The 20,833-nt window shown below is 39.1% G+C and overlaps 1 protein-coding gene across 3 annotated transcripts in view; it reads right to left on the reverse strand.

Moving 5' to 3' along the window:
- Nucleotides 1-20,833, reverse strand: part of cacna1bb (calcium channel, voltage-dependent, N type, alpha 1B subunit, b) — a 402,467-nt gene that overhangs the window by 208,655 nt on the left and 172,979 nt on the right. For all 3 annotated transcript variants that reach the window (XM_062031560.1, XM_062031561.1, XM_062031559.1), the window contains exons 7-10: nucleotides 18,659-18,762; nucleotides 6,803-6,918; nucleotides 6,623-6,712; nucleotides 1,904-1,993 (exon numbers count right to left, since the gene is read on the reverse strand). In XM_062031560.1, coding sequence (XP_061887544.1) covers nucleotides 1,904-1,993; nucleotides 6,623-6,712; nucleotides 6,803-6,918; nucleotides 18,659-18,762 — 400 coding nt within the window. The remainder of the gene's footprint in view (nucleotides 1-1,903; nucleotides 1,994-6,622; nucleotides 6,713-6,802; nucleotides 6,919-18,658; nucleotides 18,763-20,833) is intronic.

Here is a 20,833-nt window from a genome sequence, read left to right on the forward strand (position 1 = left end):
AGTGTCCGCCCTGAGATCGGTAGGTTGTGAGTTCAAATCCCTGACCGAGTCATACCAAAGACTCTAAAAATGGGACCCATTACCTCCCTGCTTGGCACTCAGCATTAAGGGTTGGAATTGGGGGTTAAATCACCAAAAATTATTCCAGGGCGCGGCCACCACTGCTGCTCACTGCTCCCCTCACCTCCCAGGGGGTGATCAAGGGTGATGGGTCAAATACAGAGAATAATTTCGCCACACCTAGTGTGTGTGTGACAATCATTGGTACTTTACTTTTTACGGAAGTGACAAGGAAATGTGCGAGCAATTTCAGTTTTGATTTTAGTTAGTCAACAAGCATTTATATGAGGGGTGTGACTTAAATAGGTTCCACTGAAGAAAAGAAAAGTGACCCTGAACTATATTTTTCTGCAACGCTACATTCATTCTTACCTTATCACCACTTCCTGGTTTGCATGTATTTATCATCATATTTTAGTTCCACGCATTCTTTCTGTGTGCTACCATGAAAGCAATTAATATCCGAAAACATCAAACATGCTGCAGGTGATTCTCCTACAACAGTTAATTGAACAGACTAATGAGAACATTTATTTCCCCTAAAGGTGATTCAGCACTCAGATGGCGTAGGAGTGTCTGTGTGATGCCTCACAGCTATTTTAGAAGAACATCGGACATTTAAGCATGTTTTTTTACGTCTTAAAAAGCAGTATTCCGTATTGGAGAGTCAGCCAAGTGATCCACTGCTGCTTGACTTACAAAATGCACTGCAAGAACTGAAATCTAAGTAAGATTAAGTGATATTTGCTTATTTTCTGTCTGATAAGATAATTCTTCTCACTAAGCAGATTTTATGTTAGAGTGTTTTACTTGTTTTAAGGATTTTGGTCCTAAATTATGTCAGAAAGATTGTATGATCTACACTACCGTTCAAAAGTTTGGGGTCACATTGAAATGTCCTTACTTTTGAAGGAAAAGCACTGTACTTTTCAATGAAGATAACTTTAAACTAGTCTTAACTTTAAAGAAATACACTCTATACATTGCTAATGTGGTAAATGACTATTCTAGCTGCAAATGTTTGTGTTTTTGGTGCAATATCTACATAGGTGTATAGAGGCCCATTTCCAGCAACTATCACTCCAGTGTTCTAATGGTACAATGTGTTTGCTCATTGGCTCAGAAGGCTAATTGATGATTAGAAAACCCTTGTGCAATCATGTTCACACATCTGAAAACAGTTTAGCTCGTTACAGAAGCTACAAAACTGACCTTTCTTTGAGCAGATTGAGTTTCTGGAGCATCACATTTGTGGGGTGAATTAAACGCTCAAAATGGCCAGAAAAAGAGAACTTTCATCTGAAACTCGACAGTCTATTCTTGTTCTTAGAAATGAAGGCTATTCCACAAAATTGTTTGGGTGACCCCAAACTTTTGAACGGTAGTGTATATTGAGTAAAACATGCTTGAAACTAGAATATCAGCTGATGCAAAGCTGTGTCATTAACACACCCAAGTATAAAACTACTTTTTTAAAGTAATAATTTCTTACTTCAAGCATGAAAAAAAAAATCATGATGCCGAGCGCATATCATTATGTCAAGATAATGGCACTAGCATTTAGTTAATTTAAGAATATTTGTCAACATATTGAGCGAAAAGGTCTCTTTTTTTTCTACAAAGAAAAGTGCACTTGTTATTAGTGAGAATATACTTATTTTAAGGTATTTTGGGGTTCATTGAGGTTAGCTAATTTTACTTGTTTTGGAAAGTCTTGACAAGTCGAATTTTCTTGTTCTATTGGCAGATAACTTTGCTTAGTTCTAATAAAATACCCCTCATTTTAGGTTTTTCTTTTCTTGTTTTTGAACACTGACTTTTTACAGTGTGACGTCAGACTTACCAACGGAGGAGATGTCAGCGAATGGATCTTCACCTTCCTCGGCACCGATCAAATCATTTTTACTCTTCTTAGCTTTGCTTCGTTTTAGGACTGCAGGAAGAGAAACATGATATTAATGATTTACAACACGGTTATTTATGTGGATGTTCTGCTCACAACGGGAAAACATTTTTATTAGGACATAAAACTTTGTCTTGTCGAGAAGTATGGGCGGGTCCATCCAAATATTGATATCAATCTGTCAAATATTTTATTTGAATATTTAAACAATGAATTTGTTTTTATTTTTTACAATAAATGGTTCAGAATTAATCCTGTTAAACACATTACTCTAACAGGCTACATTTACTCATTTACATTTAAATTAAATGTATAATAAATACATAAATAATAAATTAAAAAACACCTACTCAGTGGCCTTGTGGTTAGAGTGTCCGCCCTGAGATGGGTAGGTTGTGAGTTCAAACCCCGGCCGAGTCATACCAAAGACTATAAAAATGGGACCCATTACCTCCCTTCTTGGCACTCAGCATCAAGGGTTGGAATTGGGGGTTAAATCACCAAAATGATTCCCGGGCGCGGCCACTGCTGCTGCTCACTGCTCCCCTCACCTCCCAGGGGGTGAACAAGGGTGATGGGTCAAATGCAGAGGAAAAATTTCACCACACCTAGTGTGTGTGTGACAATCATTGGTACTTTAACTTTAACTTTAACTTTTAACAAATTTGGGGGGGATGAATTGTACTTGTCAGAGCAGTTAGAAAGCGACAAAAGTTTTACTTTTACAAAACCAGAGAAGTTGGCACGTTGTGTGAATGGTAAAAAAAAAAAAAAAAATACAATGATTCACAAATACTTTTCAACCTATATTTAATTGAATAGACTGCAAAGACAAGATACTTAAAGTTTGAACTGGTAAACTTTGTTATTTTTTTTTGCAAATATTAGCTAATTTGGAATTTGATGCCTGCAACATGTTTCAAAAAAGCTGGCACAAGTGGCAAAAAAGACTGAGAAAGTTGAGGAATGCTCATCACTGAATACTTGCTCAAGTAAGTATTTGGATGACTACTTTTTACTTTTACTTGAGACGGGAAGAAGAAAACATTATGTACCCCCACCCCTCACTTCCTGCTGAAAATACTAGAAATAGTATTACTTATCTATACAATTGTAAAAAGTACACCTCTGCATAAGATTGTATCATTATTAATATGAAATAAAAAAAGAAAGAAAGATCAACTTACAACAAATAACTAGAGATGTCCGATAATATCGGAATGCCGATATTATCGGCCGATAAATGCTTTAAAATGTAATATCGGAAATTATCCGTATCGGTTTCAAAAAGTAAAACTAATGACTTTTTAAAACGTACAGAGCGCCAATAAACCTTAAAGCCACTGCCTTTACGTGCCGGCCCAATCACATAATATCTACGGCTTTTCACACACACAAGTGAATGCAATGCATACTTGGTCAACAGCCATACAGGTCACACTGAGGGTGTCCGTATAAACAACTTTTACACTGTTACAAACATGCGCCACACTGTGAACCCACACCAAACAAGAATGACAAACACACTTCGGGAGAACATCCGCACCGTAACACAACATAAACACAACAGAACAAATACCCAGAACCCCTTGCAGCAATAACTCTTCCGGGACACTACAATATACACCCCCCGCAATCCTTACCCCCCCCCACCCCAACCTCCTCATGCTCTCCCAAATTCCAAGCTGCTGTTTTGAGGCATGTTAAAAAAAATAATGCACTTTGTGACTTCAATAATAAATATGGCAGTGCCATGTTGGCATTTTTTTCCATAACTTGAGTTGATTTATTTTGGAAAACCTTGTTACATTGTTTAATGCATCCAGCGGGGCATCACAACAAAATTAGGCATAATAATGTGTTAATTCCACGACTGTATATATCGGTATCGGTTGATATCGGAAACGGTGATAAAGAGTTGGACAATATCGGAATATCGGATATCGGCAAAAAAGCCATTATCGGACATCTCTACAAATAATAACTTAATGTTTTAGTCTGTAACAGAAAATATTTAAAGTGAATAAATTTGCCTGACATTAAAAAAAAACCAGTAAGTCCTTACTATAAAAATGTTTTGACATAAACCAGTTGATATTGAAAAATACAATTAAATAAACTCAATCAATAATAGTGAATTCAAATTAACATGGCACACTGACAAAGCTTAACCTATTGTTACTGTAACAATCTACAAGGTTAATATAGTTTAAATGTCTTTCTTCCCCTCCATTTATCTACTTTCTTTTGTATTTCAAGTTAGCCTTAGGCCTGTCGCACCTCCACCGGTGCCTGTGGTGGACTGTGCATGGCAGGGACGTCCTCTTCCCTGAGGCAGGCCTAAACCTGACCGCATACCAGAAAAGGTTTTGCTGCTGGGTCTTCAGCTGGGGACCACCTCTCACCTCTGCTACTTCTGAAAGCTCCTTGGTGGATCTGCTCAGGGTGGCTCCACGTAGTCCCAGGTCCTCGAGCAGGCGTGGTGTTAATCTGCCCACAAAGCCTCTGGCTCCCACCTCCACCGGGTACAGCCTCACACTCCGTCCACTTTCTCCGCACACCGCGACCAGGTCTGCATACTTTGCCTTCTTTCTCTCGTAGGAAGCTTCCAGTCCCTCCTCCCATGGCACTGTCAGCTCAATCAGTACTACTGACTTCACAGCTGCAGACCACAGCAACTTGCACTTACAGATGTAGCGACAAACTGTAGCTACTGACAGTGGTTTTCTGAAGTGTTCCTGAGCCCATGTGGTGATGTCCTTTACACACTGATGTCGCTTTTTGATGCAGTACCACCTGAGGGATCTAAGGTCCGTAATATCGCTTATTTCTCCAGATTTGTTGAACCTTTTGATGATATTACTGTCACGGCGCGGATTCGAACCCGCTTCCCTCCTGCAACTGAGTGTCACAGTTCCTACTCTGGCTGCTCGCCCGGACACGCCCACGCAGCGACAAGCCTGCAGACAATCGCCAATCTGCACACCTGGGACTGATGAGGGCGAGCTGGATAAAAGACCAGTGGACCCAAGGATCCATGCGGGAACTTAGTTGCCTCTTTGTGTACCTGCCTTCCCGAAGGCTTCCCCTTCGAGATCTCCCGTTGTTTCCCCTGTGTCTTGGACTGCCTTCCTCGATTCCCGACCCTCGCCTGAACACGGATCTAGCCTCTTCTCTCCTGCCCTGGATCATCTGCCTGCCCCTCGGACTGCCTTGTTCCTTCGCTCTCGACAACATTTGGTAACACACACCTCAGCTAATCACACACACAGCCACACACCACATACACTTTTGGATCTACCGTAATTTCCGGACTATAAGCCGCTACTTTTTCCCCTTGTTCTGGTCCCTGCGGCTTATACAAGGGTGCGGCTTATTTACGGCCTGTTCTTCTCCGACACCGACGAAGAGGATTTCGGTGGTTTTAGTACACAGGAGGAAGACGATGACACAATGATTAAAGACTGACTTTTCATATACCGGTAGGCTGGTTATTTTGATAACGTACATTTGAGCACCGTTGTATTATTTGTACTCTGCACGAATGCTGTTCGCCATGTCAAAGATGTGAAAGTTTGATTGAATGATTGAAAGATTTATTGTTAATAATGGGGACGCTTTGCGTTCCCAAACAGTCTTTTCTGTCCCGACAATCCCCTCTGTGGTAGCAGGAACCCCTATATACTACGGTAATTACACATCAAAACCCTGCGGTAATAGTCGGGTGCGGCTTATATATGGAGCAATCTGTATTTTCCCCTAAATTTAGCTGGTGCGGCTTATAGTCAGGTGCGGCTTATAGTCCGGAAATTAGTTCACACTCCATTTTCTTAGTTTATATTCTATTGTTTGATTATTATATATATATGGTGAATATATATAATAAATCTATAGAGCTACATCGCCCCTGGTGTCTGTTGCCGTCACCTCCCCTTCGTTAAACATAACAATTACGGACCGTAGATGCTGAAATCTCTAAATTCCTCGCAAAAGCTTGTTGAAAAATGTTGTTCTTAAACTGTTGGAAAATTTGCTCACGCATTTGTTGACAAAGTGGTGACCCTTACCCCATCCTTGTTTGTGAATGACTGAGCATTGCATGGAAGCTGCTTTTATACCCAATCATGGCACCCACCTGTTCCCAATTAGCCTACTCACCTGTGCGGTGTTCCAAATAAGTGTTTGATGAGCATTCCTCAACTTTCTCAGTCTTTTTTGCCACTTGTGCCAGCTTTTTTGAAACACGTTGCAGGCATCCAATTCCAAATGAGCTAATATTTGCAAAAAATAACAACGTTTCCCAGTTCGAACATTAAGTATCTTGTCTTTGCAGTCTATTCAATTGAATATAGGTTGAAAAGGATTTGCAAATCATCGTATTCTGTTTTTATTTACCATTTACACAACGTGCCAACTTCACTGGTTTTGAGGTTTTTGTAATGAATATGTATAGTGACCTCTTTAAAGCTCACACGATCATTGATGGCATGTCCACATGGCTAACTAGTTTTCATACAGTATATTGAACATGATGATCTCCACTATTTAAAAGACTTCACTTAGGCAACCTCTGAAAACCACTTTAGGCATGAAAGTGAAACTTTGATCAAACAAATACAGCCCTGAAAAATAATACAGAATTTGAAAGTTCAAAATCACCTGGCAGATTTTGTTTCCTCTTGTACCACGCTCCATCCAATGGCGACTTCTCCTCCGCAATTTCATCCTCCTCCTCCAGCAACACCTCCTCTGAGGGAACAACGGATAATATTTCCGTCAATGTTGGTGATTTTCATACACTAAAAATATTGAAAGTACGTCAAGAGGATTTTGTCTCACCAGCTTTGCAGATCCATTCTAAGTATCCAGTGAGCTCTCTTTCAATTTGTTGCTGCCTTCGAAGCTTCAAGAATTCTTGCCTCTTCTCCACACGCTCCCTCTCTTTGGCAAACTCTCTGTGGAAATGTTACAGAATTTTTGTCAGTCCCTCCAGGAATTCCAAATTTAACACAAATTTAACCAATCCCTGCAAATTATGCACGACCCCAGCAACGCTCTCCAGTTTATTTCCTAATCCTTCCTTAGCCCCTTGTATTTTCTGGTGTTTGTTTGCTATTTTGCAAGTTTGCTCAGTTATCTCCCTGCCTTCCATTCGGATATCTTTGTTAGTTTTTATTGTTGCTTTGTGGCACTGGCTGCTCCCGCCACTGCCATTTTTTTTATGTCCATCCCTTATTGAGCATTAAACGACTTTTACAACGCTCAGCAGCTCCTCTCTTCTTCTGTTGCCCAATCCTGACTGTTTGTAACATGTTGTGCTTTTACAGACTATAAGGCGCACTTAAAATATTTTTTTTTCCTCATAACTCGACAGTGTACCTTATAACCCTAATTCTCATTTTGCTTACCGACCTCGAAGCAATTTTATGTGGTACATGGTGTAATGATAAGTGTGACCAGTAGATGGCAGTCAAACATAAGAGATACATGTAGACTGCAATATGATGGCAATATAACTCAAGTAAACAACACCAACATTTTATATGTTCCATTGAAAATATAGAACATTACACACGGCGCTCAAAAATCTATCAAAATGTTTTAGTATGACGTTGGTAAGCTCTGAAGCCGCACCGCTTGATGGCTTGTACTGTGCTTCAACATACGAGTATTATTATGGTGTGTGTATAAGGCAGGGGTCAGCAACCCAAAATGTTGAAAGAGCCATATTGGACCAAAAATACAAAACCAAATCTGTCTGGAGCCGCAACAAATTAAAAGCCATATTACATACAGATAGTGTGTCATGAGATATACATTGAATTGAGATGACTTAAAGGAAACTAAATGAGCTCAAATATAGCAACAAATGAGGCATAATGATGCAATATGTACATATAGCTAGCCTAAATAGCATGTTAGCGTCGATTAGCTTGCAGTCATGCAGTGACCAAATATGTCTGATTAGCACTCCACACAAGTCAATAACATCAACAAAACTCAGCTTTGTGCATTCACGCACAACATTAAAAGTTTGGTGGACAAAATGAGACAGAAAAAGAAGTGGCATAAAACACGTCCTAGAAAGTCGGAGAAAGTTATACTTGTAAACAAACAAAGGTGAGTTCAAGGACCGCCAAAATTAGTAGGACAAAACGGCGCTCGCCAAATACTCGAATCAGTGAAGCATGTTTAATACAAACAGTGTGCTTTATAACAATTAGGGAGGTTTGTGTCATTTTTGTCCTCCTACAGAAACCATATTAAAACCAAAAATATTTTTTTTCCCCTCATCTTTTTCCATTTTTCATACATTTTTGAAAAAGCTTCAGAGAGCCACTAGGGCGGCGCTAAAGAGCAGCATGCGGCTCTAGAGCCGCGGGTTGCCGACCCCTGGTGAAGGTAAGACATATTATCTGGCGTTTTGTTTCACAATATTGTGCAAAAGCAACTTTTCTTATCTTCTGGTACCTGCTGATCTGTATTTGGGATCTGCATAAATCCTGAAAAATTGCGCGCGTCCGCCATTGTAGTTCGTAACGACGCCGTAGTCGATAAGTTTCTTTTTTTTCTGTATTTTCTTGTTATGGGACATTCATCCTCTACTGTTTGTAACGACGGGGTCGCATGATGATGCGGGTGTTGTTCTCCCAGGGATGCAGACGGCTTCAGACACAGCGTGCAGGTAGGAAAATGATTTATTAAGCATTAAATCAAAAGGGAACGAACAAAAACGTGCTTATAGCACTTAAGACAAAAAACAAAGGAACTAGCGTGGGAGCTAGCAAGAAAAATAGCCTACCTTGTAAACTAGCAGGAATAGAAATAGTCGTCAAATGTTGCATCAAGCAAATTAGGAAGCCAGACCGAGTGAGGCCAGGGCAAAGACTAAATAGCCCTCTGATTAGTGCCCGGACAACAGGTGAGCGTCTCGAACACTAACCAGAGACAGCTGAGCACAATCTGCCGTCATGGCAACAGAAACAAACAAACACAAGGTGCTGAAAACACACGTGACTTGAAAACGTAAACAAACTATGATCCGGGCAGCGGATCCTAACACTGTTGCTATTTGTAATATAAAGTAGTGTAAAGTTCTTACTTATATCTGTCAGTAAACTCGCCATGAAAGCGCTAAAACATACCGGTGTAGTGAGTTTACGTTATTCACCCAAGGAACTTTAGTTATTAGAGAGTTCCGGTCGGACGGTTTTTCACGGGACACATTTCCGGTGTTGTTGTTTCCGGATGAGGAGCCGCTGCTCCGTTATTGATTGAAGTAAAGTCTGAATGTCATTAAAACAGTTAGCTCCATCTTTTGACACTTCTTCCACACCCGTCCTTGCACGCTACACAGGTACAACAAAGATGACGGGGAGAAGACGCTGCCGAAGGTGAGCCACGTAAATAAGACCGCCCACAAAACGGCACATCCGGAAGCGACTGTCAGAAAGCGGCTTGAAGATGATCTGTAAAACATAATCTATGCATCATTTTGACCAAAGAACCACCATTACATGTTATGTAGACCACAAGGAAGTGTTTTACGTTTAGAAATAAAATAATAATAATATGACTCCTTTAATGCGCCCTATAATCCGGTGTGCCTTATATATGAAAAAAGATTGAAAATAGACCATTCATCGGCAGTGCGCCTTATAATCCGGTGCGCCCTATGGTCCGGAAAATACGGTAGGTTGAATAGTTTTGACCCAGAACTGACCATTGGGGTACTACATAGCATATAGCATAAAAGGTGGGATTCTTTGAGCACCTCTCGATTCGATTAGGATTCAGTGGCTACAATTGAAATATAAATTGATTCTTGATGCCTCTTTAATTTATGTATTGGAATCTAAGTGAGATTTATTCGATGTATGCAGTAACGCTTTGTGTCATTTACATATCATTTTAACGTCTTTGGCTGAAGTTATGGACTCATTCTGGTTCAGTATGGTGCAGACTCGCGGTGCTATAATCCAACTGCTTCACCAAGTCAGCTTACTACCCACAATGCAATGTTTTTGATGATTTTCGTCTTTAATTCAATGAAAATGATTTGTAATTCACATACCCTCTATGCATTGTACTTATATTTTAAATTGTCTATCATTATAGACAATACAAGACAATATAACATACTTCCATAAACGTGGATGCATATGCAAAAGTGCAATATATTTATCTGTACAGTAATCTATTTGTTTATATCTGCACCTTATTGCTTTTTTATCCTGCACTACCATGAGCGAATGCACCGAAATTTCGTTCTTATCTGTACTGAAAAGTTCAAATTTGAATGACAATCAAAGGAAGTCTAAGTCTAAGTCTAATTATGTATTTTCAATATTGTTGTGTATTTTCACTCCTTTCCATCTGGTTTTGCTTACCGACCTCGAAGCAATGTTATTTGGTACATAGTGTAATGATAACTGTGACCAGTAGATGGCAGTCAAACATAAGAGATCTGTGTAGACTAATTTAATTATGGATGTTAGATGCATCACAATTAAATTAGTCTACACGTATCTCTCTGGTTTTGCTTACCGACCTCAAAGCAATTTTATTTGGTACATGGTGTAATGATAAGTGAGACCAGTGGATGGCAGTCAAACATAAGAGATCCGTGTAGACTAATTTAATTATGGATGTTAGATGCACCACAATTAAATTAGTCTACACGTATCTCTTATGTTTGACTGCCATCTACTGGTCACACTTATAATTACACCATGTACCAAATAAAATTGCTTTGAGGTCAGTAAGCAAAACCAGATTGAAAGGATTGCAAATACACAACAATATTAAAAAATACATAATGATAAACAATTGTGGTGCATCTAACATCCATAATTAAATTAGTCTACACGGATCTCTTATGTTTGACTGCCATCTACTGGTCACACTTATAATTACACCATGTACCAAATAAAATTGCTTTGAGATCGGTAAGCAAAACCAGATTGAAAGGATTGCAAATACACGACAATATTGAAAATACATAATGATAGACAATTGTGGTGCATCTAACATCCGTAATTAAATTAGTCCACACGGATCTCTTATGTTTGACTGCCATCTACTGGTCACACTTATCATTACACCATGTACCAAATAAAATGTATTCGAGGTCGGTAAGCAAAACCAGATTGAAAGGATTGAAAATACACGACAATATTAAAAAATACATAATGATAGACAATTGTGGTGCATCTAACATCCATTATTAAATTAGTCTACACGGATCTCTTATGTTCGACTGCCATCTACTGGTCACACTTATCATTACACCATGTACCAAATAAAATTGCTTTGAGGTCGGTAAGCAAAACCAGATTCAAAGGATTGAAAATACACAACAATATTAAAAAATACATAATGATAGACAATTGTGGTGCATCTAACATCCATAATTAAATTAGTCTACACGGATTTCTTATGTTTGACTGCCATCTACTGGTCACACTTATCATCACACCATGTACCAAATAACATTGCTTCGAGGTCGGTAAGCAAAACCAGATTGAAAGGATTGCAAATACACAACAATATCGAAAATACATAATAATAGACAATTGTGGTGCATCTAACATCCATAATTAAATTAGTCTACACGGATCTCTTATGTTTGACTGCCATCTACTGGTCACACTTATCATTAAACCATGTACCAAATAAAATTGCTTTGAGGTCGGTAAGCAAAACCAGATTCAAAGGATTGCAAATACACAACAATATTGAAAATACATAATGATAGACAATTGTGGTGCATCTAACATCCATAATTAAATTAGTCTACACGGATTTCTTATGTTTGACTGCCATCTACTGGTCACACTTATCATCACACCATGTACCAAATAACATTGTTCGAGGTCGGTAAGCAAAACCAGATTGAAAGGATTGCAAATACACAACAATATCGAAAATACATAATAATAGACAATTGTGGTGCATCTAACATCCATAATTAAATTAGTCTACACGGATCTCTTATGTTTGACTGCCATCTACTGGTCACACTTTTCATCACACCATGTACTAAATAAAATTGCTTCGAGGTCCGCCCGAATGCGGCTGAGATAGGATCCAGCACCCACCGCGACCCCGAAAAGGGACAAGCGGTAGAAAATAGATGGATGGATTCACTTTCTTCCTTCCCGTGCTTTGAAAAACAAAGTTATGTCCATCTATAGCTATCAGTTAATGCTAACGAGTAAGCCCTAATGTTTTGCTCAGATCTTCTGAGGTTCAATGTGACATTCAGCACGGCAACTAATGGTGGGGAAGCTCGTAACTCAAATTTTTGCTCGCAATTTTAAAACGTAACAATTAGCCAAGTGACAGCTTTTATAGCGTAAAACTTGCAGGATTGGCACTTGTATCCCAGGGTAGCACTGTATTAACTGAGACATGGTGTGATAGCTGAGACCTTGTCATTCAATTCCGTGTCAGAAGTGCCATTATCTCCAATCCGCCGTCATACCCATCATATCCAAGATGTGTTATTTGTGAGAGAAAAAAATGAGTCATGTGAGCCACAAGAGATTACTAGTGGTTTTCAGTGCATTATACTTATCAATCAATAATTCTAGAAGCATGCAAACGGCACTGCTTGCATTAAGCTAAAAGGCTCTCTGTAACTAAATGTCAAAAAGCTCCTGCTTTCAGGACATTCAGACCATCATTGACTCATGTTGGCTTTCATTCAGATTTAGCTAGCTAATGGCCGTGAGTCAGACAGAGTTACTTGACAGAATTTAGATCCAGGATCATAGAAGATGATTCATGTACGCCTTTTAACCTATCAACTATCTAAGATGCGTTTTTTTTTTTTAATTTATTTTATATATTGGCAGAACCAGAAGTTCATGACCACAAATCTCCATCATGCAAGTAAATAATCTAAGTAAAATACTAGCAATAATCATAACATCATTAAGTAGGGGTGGAGCAATCCTATATTGGTATCGGATATTGGTCCGATACCAAGTATGGGATTACACCAGGGGTGGCAAACGTACGGCCAGCGGGATGAGTTTGCTAAATATAAAAATTAGCCGAAATTTTTGAATGAAAGAAACTGCTGTTCTAAATGTGCCCACTAGATGTCGCAATAGCAATTATTTGTATCCTTGTAGATTATGCTACATGTTTAAAAAAAAAAAAAACACATGATGAAAATGAGCAAACTACATAAATAACATCCTGTAATTTGACTTTTGTGACGATCTGTCACTTCATTTCTGTTTGTGCATCATTGTTTTGTATTTACTTCCTATCAGTGCTCTTATTTTGTTTCCATTCCCTGCTTGTCCCGCTGAGCGCTGTGTTTTCCCCTCACCTGCTGTTGATTGGCAGCCGGTCCACACCTGCTGCCAATCAAAATGTTTCTTTTCATGCCTGTCTCGCGCGCCCCTCAGTGCTCAAGGACTGATTTATGTTGGTGAACTGTACATGCAAGACTGCTTCCTTCTCTGTTTATGAATTAAAATCCTCTTACCTGCTCTACGTCCTCCTGGTTCCTGCATCTTAAGGTCACTACAATTGCAGCCATGCGAGCTCCTAACAATTTTTATATATTTTTTTTATCTTGATAGATTGAAAATTAGAGATGTCCGATAATATCGGCAGTCCGATATTATCGGCCGATAAATGCTTTAAAATGTAATATCGGAAATTATCGGTATCGGTTTCAAAAGGTAAAATGTATGACTTTTTAAAACGCCGCTGTACGGAGTGGTACACGGACGTAGGGAGAAGAACAGAGCGTCAATAAACCTTAAAGGCACTGCCTTTGCGTGCCGGCCCAATCACATAATATGTACGGCTTTTCACACACACAAGTGAATGCAACGCATACTTGGTCAACAGCCATACATGTCACACTGAGGGTGTCCGTATAAACAATTTTAACACTGTTACAAATATGCGCCACACTGTGAACCCACACCAAACAAGAAAGACAAACACATTTCGGGAGAACATCCGCACCGTAACACAACATAAACACAACAGAACAAATACCCAGAAACCCTTGCAGCACTTACTCTTCCGGGACACTATAATATACACCCCCCGCAACCCCTTACCCTGCCCCCCCACCTCAACCCCGCCCACCCTCAACCTCCTCCTGCTCTCTCAGGGAGAGCATGTCCCAAATTCCAAGCTGCTGTTTTGAGGCACGTTAAAAAAAATAATGCACTTTGTGACTTCAATAATAAATATGGCAGTGCCATGTTGGCATTTTTTTTCCATAACTTGAGTTGATTTATTTTGGAAAACCTTGTTACATTGTTTAATGCATCCAGCGGGGCATCACAACAAAATTAGGCATAATAATGTGTTAATTCCACGACTGTATATATAGGTATCGGTCGATATCGGAATCGGTAATTAAAAGTTGGACAATATCGGAATATCGGACATCTCTATTGAAAATTAACACCAATGAGTTGACTGATGAACATTATCACATAATTTATTCAGAAAGTATAAATAACGACAAATAAAGATAGAATACTATTAAAGTGTAATAAAAACAACAACATTATGATTTGTACATTTTCAGAATGTGCTTGTTTCTATTTTTAAACAAAGAAAACAATCTAAAGTCGTCTTTATTTTTAAGTTATCGTGCCGTGATTTTACCATTACCGCCCACTTGGGAGTAGATTTTTCTCCATGTGGCCCCCCATCTAAAATGAGTTTGACACCCCTGGATTACACGGTCTTGTGTGCTATGATCTCCGATACCAGCAGTCCTGCAGAGTGTTTACTTGTGCAATATTTTGAAGTTTTTAAGTAACCATGACTCATCCTGACTGGGACAACCTACAGTATAAACCCACATACAACCAGCGCTATTATTAGTGGTGATTAGAATAAAACTGTTTGCATCTTCCGAGCTCCTCCGGGCCCAAGCCGTGGAAGAGGCCCGCTCCGGGTAGGTCTTGGGTCTAACCCGAGCCCCGGGGCAGAGGCGGGCCACCCTCACAGCCCCCCCCCCGATGCTCAGCCCCTGGTTGTGGCACCAAGCCGGGAAGTTGGTCAACTTTAAAAGTCTAATGCAGTGGTCCCCAACCTTTTTGTAGCTGCGGACCGGTCAACGCTTGAAAATGTGTCCCACGGACCGGGGGGGGTGAAATTAAATTGTTTTTATTTTTTTATTTTTTTTCATAAAGAAATACAATCATGTGTGCTTACGAACAGTATCCCTGCAGACTGTATTGATCTATATTGATATAGAATGTGTATATTGCGTTTTTTATGTTGATTTAATTAAAAAAAAAAAAAAAAAAAAAAAAGTTTTTATTTTTTTTATTTTTTTATTTTTTTTTATTTCTTGTGCGGCCCGGTACCAATCGGGGCCGCGGGCCGTGGTTGGGGACCACTGGTCTAATGTACACATTACCGACTTAAATAGAATGCAGCAGACCATGGCAACATCTCTAGGAAGCATTGAATAGCTGATGAATAGCTGATGTCATTGTGGCTTGTGCAGCCCTTTGAGACACTTGTCATTAAGGGCTATATAAATAAAATTTGATTGAGTGATTGATTGAAGAGTGAGTATTATTCTGAATTTAGCAGCTCAAGAAAGTAACAACATCCCATCAGTCAGCTCAATCCCAATGAGTGCAGACTTCGCAAGTGACTAAAATAACAACGAAATACTGTAAATATTACATGTTATCGTGCATGTGCCTGTCACCACACTATATATGTACTTACAGCGTGTACAGTGCATTGGGGAAGTATTCACAGCACTTCACTTTTTCCACATTTTGTTATGTTACAGCTAGAGATGTCCGATAATGGCTTTTTTGCCGATATCCGATATTCCGGTATTGTCCAACTCTTAATTACCGATACCGATATCAACCGATACCGATATATACAGTCGTGGAATTAACACATTATTGTGCCTAATTTTGTTGTGATGCCCCGCTGGATGCATTAAACAATGTAACAAGGTTTTCCAAAATAAGTCAACTCAAGCTATGGAAAAAAATACCAACATGGCACTGCCATATTTATTATTGAAGTCACAAAGTGCATTGTTATTTTTAACATGCCTCAAAACAGCAGCTTGGAATTTGGGACATGCTCTCCCTGAGAGAGCATGAAGAGGTTGAGGTAGCGGGGGGTAGCTGGGGTGTATATTGTAGCATCCCGGAAGAGTTAGTGCTGCAAGGGGTTCTGGGTATTTGTTCTGTTGTGTTTATGTTGTGTTACGGTGCGGATGTTCTCCCGAAATGTGTTTGTCATTCTTGTTGGGTGTGGGTTCACAGTGTGGCGCATATTTGTAACAGTGTTAAAGTTGTTTATAAGGTCACCCTCAGTGTGACCTGTATGGCTGTTGACCAAGTATGCCTTGCATTCACTTGTGTGTGTGAAAAGCAGTAGATATTATGTGACCGGGCCGGCCCACAAAGGCAGTGCCTTTAAGGTTTATTGGCGCTCTGTACTTCTCCCTACGTCCGTGTACCACTCCGTACAGCGGCGTTTTAAAAAGTCATACATTTTACTTTTTGAAACCAATACTGATAATTTACGATATTACACTTTATAGTATTTATCGACATCTCTAATAAATACCTCTTTTACTTTACGCTGCTACCTCGTTCATCTGCATCCCTAAAGTCACGACAACCTCCTGCATCTCACATGACGCACCGTTTGTCAACGCTTGACACCTACACCATGATGATGCCACCACCATGCAGCATTGTAGATATACAAATGTGTGCCTTTCCATGTCCAAATAACTGAATTTACCACAGGTGGACTCCAATTAAGCTATAGGAAAATCTCAAAGATGATCAGGTTAAACAGAATGCCCCTGAGCTCACTTTTGAACTGCATGGCAAAGGCAGTGAATACTAGAGATGTTTAAAATGTAATATCGAAAAATTATCGGTATCGGTTTCAAAAAGTAAAATTAATGACTTTTTAAAACGCCGCTGTACGGAGCGGTCATATCCGGTAAAACACGGACATAGGGCATACTTGCCAACCCTCTTGATTTTCCTGGGAGAATGCCGAATTTCAGTGCCACTCCCGAAAATCTCCCGGGGCAACCATTCTACCGAATTTCCACCCGGACAACAATATTGGGGGCGTGCCTTAAAGGCACTGCCTTTAGCGTCCTCTACAACCTGTCGTCACGTCCGCTTTTCCTCCATACTAACAGCGTGCCGGCCCAGTCACACAATATACGCGGCTTTTACACGCACACAAGTGAATGCAAAGCATACTTGATCAACAGCCATACAGGTCACACTGAGGGTGACCGTATAAACAACTTTAACACTGTTACAAATATGCGCCACACTGTGAACCCACACCAAACACGAATGACAAACACATTTCGGGAGAACAACCGCACCGTAACATAACACAAACACAACAGAACAAATACCCAGAACCCCTTGCAGCAATAACTCTTCCGGGACGCTACAATATACACCCCCGCTACCCCCATCCAGCTGGGCATCACAACAAAATTAGGCATAATAATGTGTTAATTCCACGACTGTATATATATATCGGTATCGGTTGATATCGGAATCGGTAATTAAGAGTTAGACAATATCGGAATATCGGATATCGGCAAAAAAGCCATTATTGGACATCTCTAGTGAATACTTTTGTACATTTGATTTTGTAGTTTTTCATTTTTAATAAAGTTGCTAAAATGTTTTTTAAAAAAAACAGTTTCACATTGTCCCATAACACACCTGCTGTGAACCTGTTTTTATTTATTTTATTTATTTTATTTATTTTATTTATTTTATTTATTTTATTTATTTTATTTATCGTGTTCTGTTTGTGTTGTGTTGTGTTTGCTCGGTACTCGTATTATCTTTTAACCTGCCCATTGTACAGCACTTTGGCTACCCCTGTGGTAAATTTTAAATGTGCTTTATAAATAAAGTTGATTTGATTTGATTTGGTTTGTAATTATGGGGAATTGTGTGTGGAATTTTGAGGACAAAAATGAATGTATTCCATTTTGGAATAAGGCTGTAACATAACAAAATGTGGAAAAAGTGAAGCGCTGTAAATACTTTCCGGATGCACTGTATATAAAACAGCTTTGGAGGATTTTGGATGGTTTTTAGAGGACTTTATAGGCAGAATAGCCTGCATTACATGCATTGTTTGTAATGTTTAGAATACACAGAAAAGAGAAACATAAGAATTGTGGATGATGGGCTAAATTCCCTAAATAAACCGCAGTTCCCCTTCAACTTAATGAATTATTGAGAACATTAGAACAAAGTACCGATCCACTTCAGCATTGGTTCATTCTAGACGGTTAATAATAAATAACTTGGTGTTTTTCATACCGACCGATCTGTTTGGCTCATTTTACTTGATCAAACCTTTTCTAACTTTCCGCACTAAAATATACCAAAAGTGTGTGTGACTTCTGCTGATATCGTATCGGATCAATATCGGCCAATACTCCAGGCTCCAATATCGTATCAGAAGTGAAAAAGTTGTATCGGGACACCCATATCGTCAAGGTCACTTGCACGGCATTCCACTTTTCTTTTGGATTAATGTCTTCCACTTAACATCGATGGGCATGAAAAGATTGCTTAAGCTGTAGGATCAACGCATCCACAAATGTGCAAAAAGTAATTAAGTATTTTTGGTTGATTTAGTCTTAAAAAGATGACTTACCCCGATAGGACACCGAGGACCAAGTTGAGCATGAAAAAGGAGCCGATGATGATGAGCGGGATGAAGTAGAGCCAATTCCATGTGTTTCCTGCCACATCGTTAGTCTGCACAAACAAGACATGGAAGAAGATTATTTAGGAGTTCATGAGAAGAAATATTAGGGTATTTGCCATTATGCCACAAAACCCAAAACCCAAAACCCAAAACCAGTAAAAACTGAATACAATGACGTGCAAAGCAACGCTGTTGTAACACGTGCAGAATGTGGCTTGGCATCGTCTTGCTGAAATAAGCAGGGGCGTCCATGAAAAAGACGTTGCTTGGATGGCATCATATATTGCTCCAATACCTATATGTACCTTTCACAGATGTGTAAGTTACCCATTCTTTGGGCACTAATACACCACCATACCATCACAGATGCTGGCTTTTGAACTTCGCCCCTATAACAATCAGGATGGTTCTTTTCCTCTTTGGTCCGGACGGGACAACGTCCACAGTTTCCAAAAAACAATTTGAAATGTGGACTCATCGGACCACAGAACACTTTTCCACTTTGCATCAGTCCATTTTAGATGAACTCGGGCCCAGTGAAGCTGGCGGCGTTTCTGGGTGTTGTTGATAAATGGCTTTCGCTTTGCATAGTAGAGTTTTAACTTGCACTTACAGATGTAGCGACCAACTGTAGTTACTGACAGTGGTTTTCTGAAGTGTTCCTGAGTGATATCCTTTACACACTGATGTCGGTTTTTGATGCAGTACTGCCTGAGGGATCGAAGGTCACAGGCATTCAATGTTGGTTTTCAGCCTTGCCGCTTACGTGCAGTGCTTTCTCCATATCCTCTGAACATTTTGATGATATTACGGACCGTAGATGGTGAAATCCCTGAATTCCTTGCAATAGCTGGTTGAGAAATGTTGTTCTTAAACTGTTGGACAATTTGCTCACACATTTGCTGACAAAGTGGTGACCCTCGCCCCATCCTTGTTTGTGAATGACTGAGCATTTCATGGAAGCTGCTTTTATACCCAATCATGGCACCCACCTGTTCCCAATTAGCCCGTTCACCTGTGGGATGTTCCAAATAAGTGTTTTCTGAGCATTCCTCAACTTTCTCAGTCTTTTTTGCCACTCGTGCCAGCTTTTTTTGATATATGTTGCAGGGATTCAAATTTCAAATGAGCTAATATTTACAAAAAATAACAAAGTTTACCGGTTCGAACATTAAGTATCTTGTCTTTATTGAATATAAGTTGAAAAGGATTTGCAAATCATTGTATTTTGTTTTTATTTACGTGCCAACTTCACTGGTTTTGGGTTTTATACATGACGTTTGGTGTCATTTCCTGTCCTGCTGCTTCTACTTTCTAGTTTTAGTGTTGTAGTTCCTGCTTAGTCCCTATAGGGCAGGGGTGTCCAAACTTTTTCCACTGAGGGCCGTACACGGAAAAATTTAAGCATGCGGGGGCCATTTTGATATTTTTCATTTTCAAACCTTAACAAAATATATGGATTTTTTTTTTTTAACCTTTAGGGCTCCCGGGGACTATAAAGGGTCTCAGTCATTAAACTGTTAAAAATAAGTCAAATTATTTTATTTTTTTTATTATTTAACGCTTACAGTATATCTCTATATCAACTTGAGGTTGATATAAAGTAAAAAAAAAAAAAAAGAAGATTTTCTGTCAAAGACAACATTGTTTTTTATAGCAAAACTGAAATATGCAGTATTTAGTAATTAGAGCCTTAAAAGATCAATAATGCAGGACACCATTGATTTCAATTATTTAATATTTTTGAGTAATCACAGTGAAAAGTTAAATAAAATCCTACTAAATATATTTGGGATCCAAAAGGTCCCCCACTCATAAAGTGATACATTTTTATTAGGTTTTTTTTACTTTTAACACTTAAATTACGAGATCAACTTCAGATATATCTGTCGATTTTACGTTTGAACTATTATTTTGTTTGTTTTATGCTCTTTTGTCAAATAAAACTTTGATTTTTTTATATGGCAACCACACAATATATGCAATATTTTTTCCACATAAAACATTTTAAAGTGATATTTTTTTAACTAAGAATTCATTATAACATAGATTTTTAGTCTTTTTTTTTTTCAGCAATGGCAAAAAAAAGAAAAATAAACAAAGACAAAAGAAAAAAAACAG

This window comes from Entelurus aequoreus, linkage group LG21, assembly GCF_033978785.1.
Source record: "Entelurus aequoreus isolate RoL-2023_Sb linkage group LG21, RoL_Eaeq_v1.1, whole genome shotgun sequence".
In the NCBI taxonomy this organism is placed as follows: domain Eukaryota; kingdom Metazoa; phylum Chordata; class Actinopteri; order Syngnathiformes; family Syngnathidae; genus Entelurus; species Entelurus aequoreus.